We start from the raw sequence: 5,582 nt of genomic DNA, 5'->3' as shown, positions 1-5,582 counted from the left end.
AACACTTGGCACACAGTTTAAGTTAATCCATAAACAGAATTGTAGAAGCATTTAAAGTAACTGCACATAAGACCCATGACCTTAACACATGATAAATATTGTTGGCATGGAAGGGTCATTTAAAGAATAACAAATAAATAGCATGTCTTGTTTATACATCATTGCAAAGTGGAAAGAAACAAGGTGCACATAAATATTTCTTTTAAAAATGCGATACTTTCAGCCACACGGAGTAGGGGGTTTGATCGGTTATTTTTTGTCTTTTTTTTTAACTCTCTCGATTTTTTTAAATCACTCTCACCAAACTTTGCGCATTTTCACAGGATCAAAGTTTAGAGACGATAAAAAATACAAAGTCTTCCATAGCAATGGTCCAGTCTCTTTGTTTCTGCGAGTCGCTTAAATAGTAAGTTTACATTTCAAGTTTGTTTGTTTCCTGGCTCAGAATAATAATAATACTGCTAATAATAATAATTTAAAAAAAAAAACCAAAACCCAAACCAAAACAACCTATGTTCAAGTGCCCTCTCTGATTTGTCCCATCCACCTCCGCGCCCGGGTGACTGCGTCCCCTTCCCCTGGCCGGGGCCGGGAGCCGGGGGCGGAGGGCGCTCTCCGCCCCTCTCCCCGGCGCTACCCCCCGCGCCCGGCCCGGCCCGGCGCCCCTCGGCCACTCCTTTGTCCGGACCCGCGGCGGGAGCCCGGCGAGAGCGGCACCCCCCCCGGCGCCCCCCGGGCCGGGGCTTCCCCCCCGCCGCGCCTCCGGCCCCGCGCCCCCTCCCCGTCGCCGCCCGCGCGGCGGCTCCCGTCGCCGTCCCGTCCCGGCGCGACCCGAGGAGAAGAGCGAGGCGAGGCGAGGCCGGCCGGCGGGCGGCGGGGGCCGGGCAGCGGTCAGTCCCTCCGGCGCCCCCGCGCCCCCAGGCCCGGGGCCGGGCCGCCGCCTGTCGCCGCTCCCCGGTGCCGCGGCGGCGGGGGGGGGCGGCAACGGTGGCGCTTAAGGCTTCTCCGTGCACTGTTTGCAGAGGCTGGAGGAGACGCTGTTGAAAATGGCACATTTCTCCGGGCAGGAGGTGGCGGGGGGCAGCCCGGCGCTGAAGGGGTAGCCGGCCGCCTGCTCGTAGGCGCCGAGGGCGGGGTGCAGCGCCGCCGCCGCCGCCGCCGCCGCCGCCGCGGCTGAGCTGGGCAGGGAGGCGGCCGAGATGGCCTGGCCCTGGTTGAGATAAGCCACCAGGCGCCGCATCTCCTCCAGGGCCTGCGCCTGCATCAGGATGTAGTTCTTGGCCAGGAGGAGCGTGGCGATCTTGGAGAGCTTCCGCACCGAGGGGCTGTGCGCGTAGGGGATGACCGCCCGCAGCTCGTCCAGCGCGTCGTTCAGGTCGTGCATCCGCCGCCGCTCCCGCGCGTTGATGTTGAGGCGCAGCGCCTTCTGCTCCTTGGACTTCTTGCTGCCGCCGTGCCCGTGGCTGTTGGAGCAGCCGCCCTCGGCCGCCTTCAGCCCCCCGCCCCCCCCGCCACCGCCGCCGCCCGCCGCCGGCGAGGCGACGCGCGGGTCCCCCCCGGCGCCGCGCAGCACTAGCTCGCAGCGGCCGTCGCTGTCGTCGTCGGGGCTCTGCTCGCCGCCGCTGCTCTCGGCCACCGAGCTGCGGCTGGCGCTCTCGCCGTACTTGACGCAGACGGAGCCCGGCGGCAGCGCCAGCGGGTCGCCGCCGACGCCGGGCTGCAGCAGCGCCTCGGGCTCCGCCGCCTCGTAGCAGGCGAGCGGCGAGGGCTGGCGGTCGCGGGGGTGGGAGAGGTCGAGCCCCGGGGGCGAGCGGAAGGCGGACTCCATGCGCTTGGCCGAGGCGGCGAGGCTCTTGTGGAAGAGGTCCTCTTCTGCGGGCAGCCCCAGCGCCCGCTCCATCGGCGCCCCGCTCGCCTCCGCCTCCGCCTCCTCCGCCCCCCTCAGCTCCCGGCCCGCTCCTCCAAGGCTCCGCGCCGCGGCAGGCGGCTCCCCGGCGTCCCGCTGGCAGAAATCGCCTCCCGGCTCCCGCCGGGGCTGCGCGGTGCCCGGCGCCGCGGCTGACCCTGCTCCGGCTCCGGCGGCGGCGGCTCGGGCTGCGGCGACGGCGGCGGCGGCTCGGGCTCCGGCTCCGGCTCGGGCTGCGGCTCCGGCTGCGGCTCCGGCTGCGGCTGCGGCTGCGGCTCCGGCTCGCCCTCAGCAGGCGCCGCGCTGGGGCATTGTGCGCTGCCAGCGGAGCCGCTTCCACCGTTTATCTTGCTTGGATTCACCTTCAAGAGATTTCCGGACCCATCAACCAGCAGCCGCCGCAGACGGGGGAGTCTTTTACATCATTATCTCTGAGAGTAGGTTATTATGAAGAAGACTCGCCTGTTGGGACAGAGCTTTCTACCCAATCAGGTTAACGTTTTAATTAATAGGATTAAAACGGTAACAAACAATCCCAGGCGCTATCTGGCCCTGAGTCTGAATAGTTTCATTTCCCAGGTCTGAAGACAGGCAGCAGCTAGAGCTTTATAAGAGGCGCCTGCTCCATTATTCTCCCTGCCATCTGTATACACAGCTTAACGCATATGTTTGCAAGACGTTGTGTCCTGTTAGTAACCCAACAACTGCCTTTAGCTTGACATGTGTGGCGACTTTCACTCATCAATGAGCACACTAAAAGCCCTACTTAGATCGAAGGATGTTCTTTGCCTCCTTCAGCAAATTACAGCCCTGCACTGCAGAAAAGCCCGCTTCAACACTTCCCCTTCCGAGTGCTGCCAGCAGACTTCTGCTAACTTAGCCATGGAGTCAGGAGTGACACCCTCTCCCCCCACCCCAGCCCACCCACCCCCTGCATTTACATTAACTTATAGCCCGCTCCCACCCCCACTCGTCTTCCCGAAAAGCATCGCCTGGGAAAGAAAAATAAAATAATAAAAAAAACCTACAACGGACCAACACCAACCGCCGTGCCCACCTCTGCCCACCGCCAAAGTCCACCTTGCGTCCCTGGGAGCCGGATGGTCCCCAGCCCTCTCGCCACCCCACCCCCCCACCCCCCCCGAGACCAAACTACGGGGAGGTTCCCCTCCTCCCCACCTTAGCCCTTTTCAAGTAGCAGATTGCCGCTTTCGAGTCATTTACCCCCCCGTGTCCCTATAAAAAATATAAAGCCCCATCAGTTACCTTCAGAATGAACAGATCTGGGGAGGAGGGAGGCGGGGTGAGAAAGGGCAAAACCCACCAAACTTTTTTTATTATTATTGCGATTGAGCAACTCCTTGCAGCTCGGCCCCTCTCGCCTGCCCCCGAAGCTCCCCGCTCGGCGGGAGCGCCCCGCTCCGCTCCCCAGCGCCGGGATGCCACCGCCGGTGCCAGGGCGAGAGCGGCCCCGGCCCCCCGGTTCCTCCGGGCGCGGCGGCCCCTTGCTCCCCTCCCGGGGCTGCCCCTCGGAGCCGGGCACACGCTCGCCTGCGCTCTCCAGCAGCCGAAGTGGCAGCCCGAGGGTCGGGCTGAATTTTGTCCCCCTGCTCCTCCAAGGCTCGAGGCGAGCAGCTCGCTCTCCCTTTACTGTTAGCGCTCGGAGTATTTAGTGGCAGGTTTTCATTCTTATGACATCAGTAAAAACAATATTTCCCAACACTTCCAGTAAATCATTCTTATGTGGCAGAATTACTGAAGGCTATGAAATTTTTTGGTTTCTCTGGTTTCATTAAAAACCTTTTAATTGTGTCTTTCAGAGTTGGCCCCAGGTGTTGGACTCTTTTCATTACATTTTGCTCTAATGTGATGAAATTCTAATTCTCTCCTTACCATATGGTTAAATTTCCCCACTGAGAATTAGTTGAAAAAGGAGAAATAATCTATTAATCTCTGTAATAGATTCACAAATGAGGTTTGCCACAGAACCTGTTTTTGAATGGTAATATCAGAACAGTTGGGTGCCTTGTTTCAGGAAAGAAAGGACCAGGCGACAACAGAAAACGTTTGAATTTTCACCTGGAAAGAATGAAAAGAAGCCAAGCTGCAGATTTCAGAGTAATTGACTGAGATTTCATCTAGCGAGGACATGACTACAATACAGACCTTCCTCACCTCGTGTCTCCAGATCAGAGGCGAACACACAAGCCGAGCCCTCCGAAGGAGGGGGGGGGATGGTGTCTTACCCCCGCCCCCCCAGCCCCGTTTGGCTGCTGCGCTTGTCCCTGGTCGCCGTCCAAGCGCAGTCACCAAGCGCCTCGCTCCCCTCCCCCTTTCCCAGGGATGCCACTGTTAACCTCCATCATTATTAATCCAAAGGCATTTTAGGTTTATTGTTTTCCAATTAGCAACTTCATTTTCTCTGGGATCATAAGCAAAGGGCTTTATAATCGCAATAGGGGGGTTTGATTATTTTTTAAAATTATTTTTATTATTATTTAATCTGTTTAATATCCAACTTGTAAAACTCATGTGGTCACTTAAGGATGACGGATACTGTTAGTGTAATTTGATGGTTAGGGGAAACATTTATTTCCGAGCAGCTTATTTCTTCGAAGGCAAAGGTGTCCGGCTCGATCCCTCCTGCTGATCCCTGGGCTCACTAGTGCTACCTCCCCTCTTGCCTGCAGCTCTGGGCACGCCGTACGCTCCCGCTCCTCAGGCGGCGGGGCCGGTTGCCCCGAGGCTGAAGCCGCCGCGCTTGCCCCGAGGGGCGGGGGGGCTGCCGGGCCGCGCCGTCGGGGCGGGGGGACGGGGGCATCGCGGAGACCTCCAGGAGGTCCTGGCCGCCTCCTCGTGTCCTCGCCTGCGTTCGCTCAGGTTTGCGCTCTGCGACTGGAATTTCTCTCTCCTCGTCTAAAGATTTCTGCTCAGCCCTGTCCATCCGTCAGCCTACCTGCTGCTGATCTGTCTGTGGGTCTGTTTATGTGCTTGTCCCCCCTTCTGCCCAGCTTTTCATGCGCCTCGCTTTTTCTTTTATTACTCTTCATCCTTCCCTTCCCCGCTCCTTCTGGGTCTGCCCCCTGTTTTTGAGACATTGATGTATCCCAGTCATCTTGCCGATGCGTTCACCTGTGACTTGCCGTGCTTTAATGATGCAAACTTTCTTCCAAACTTTAGCTTGGGGTGTGTGTGTGTGTAGGGACAGGAAAGCGGAGGAGACAAAAAGAGAGCCCCCTCGCCTCTCCCAGACCAGCCTGTTGTGATCTGCCTCTCCCCCCGCTCCCGAAGAAGTGCCTGTTTAATAGTCTACAGGAACTTTAGTTTGGAAGCAGGCAGAAGAATTTATAGAAGCTTTAAATGCGGGGCTTATAAAAATACCGAGGAATGGTCTTTGAGGTTTATGCACTCGTAAACTTTTGCTGATTGCTTCTGGGAAGTTGTCAGGCATTTAACACTGCGTTTATCTTACAGCGCAATGAAAACACATCTGCCCAGCGTCTCGTTACCTGGTTTAATTGTGCCGCAGCCCTCTGCCACCGGCTTCACTCCACTCGGGTCGTTATTTCGGGAAACGAGCAGCCCGGAGCCGAGCCGCAGCAGGGGCTGCGCCGGCCGCGCTGGAGCACCACCCAGCCTCCGCCGTCAGCGGCCGGGACCGGGCCACGGGGCGTCC

The 5,582-nt window shown here is 58.7% G+C and overlaps 1 protein-coding gene across 1 annotated transcript; it reads right to left on the bottom strand.

Annotated features, from left to right (window-relative positions):
- Window positions 1–786: 786 nt before the first annotated feature.
- BHLHE22 (basic helix-loop-helix family member e22) lies at window positions 787–3,014 on the bottom strand. Its single transcript, XM_040587186.1, has one exon. It carries the CDS (start codon window positions 1,898–1,900, stop codon window positions 995–997), a length of 906 nt encoding a protein of 301 aa, XP_040443120.1. The 5' UTR covers window positions 1,901–3,014; the 3' UTR covers window positions 787–994.
- Window positions 3,015–5,582: the final 2,568 nt, after the last annotated feature.

This window comes from Falco naumanni, chromosome 3, assembly GCF_017639655.2.
Source record: "Falco naumanni isolate bFalNau1 chromosome 3, bFalNau1.pat, whole genome shotgun sequence".
In the NCBI taxonomy this organism is placed as follows: domain Eukaryota; kingdom Metazoa; phylum Chordata; class Aves; order Falconiformes; family Falconidae; genus Falco; species Falco naumanni.
This window is presented reverse-complemented; position numbering and strand designations above follow the sequence as displayed.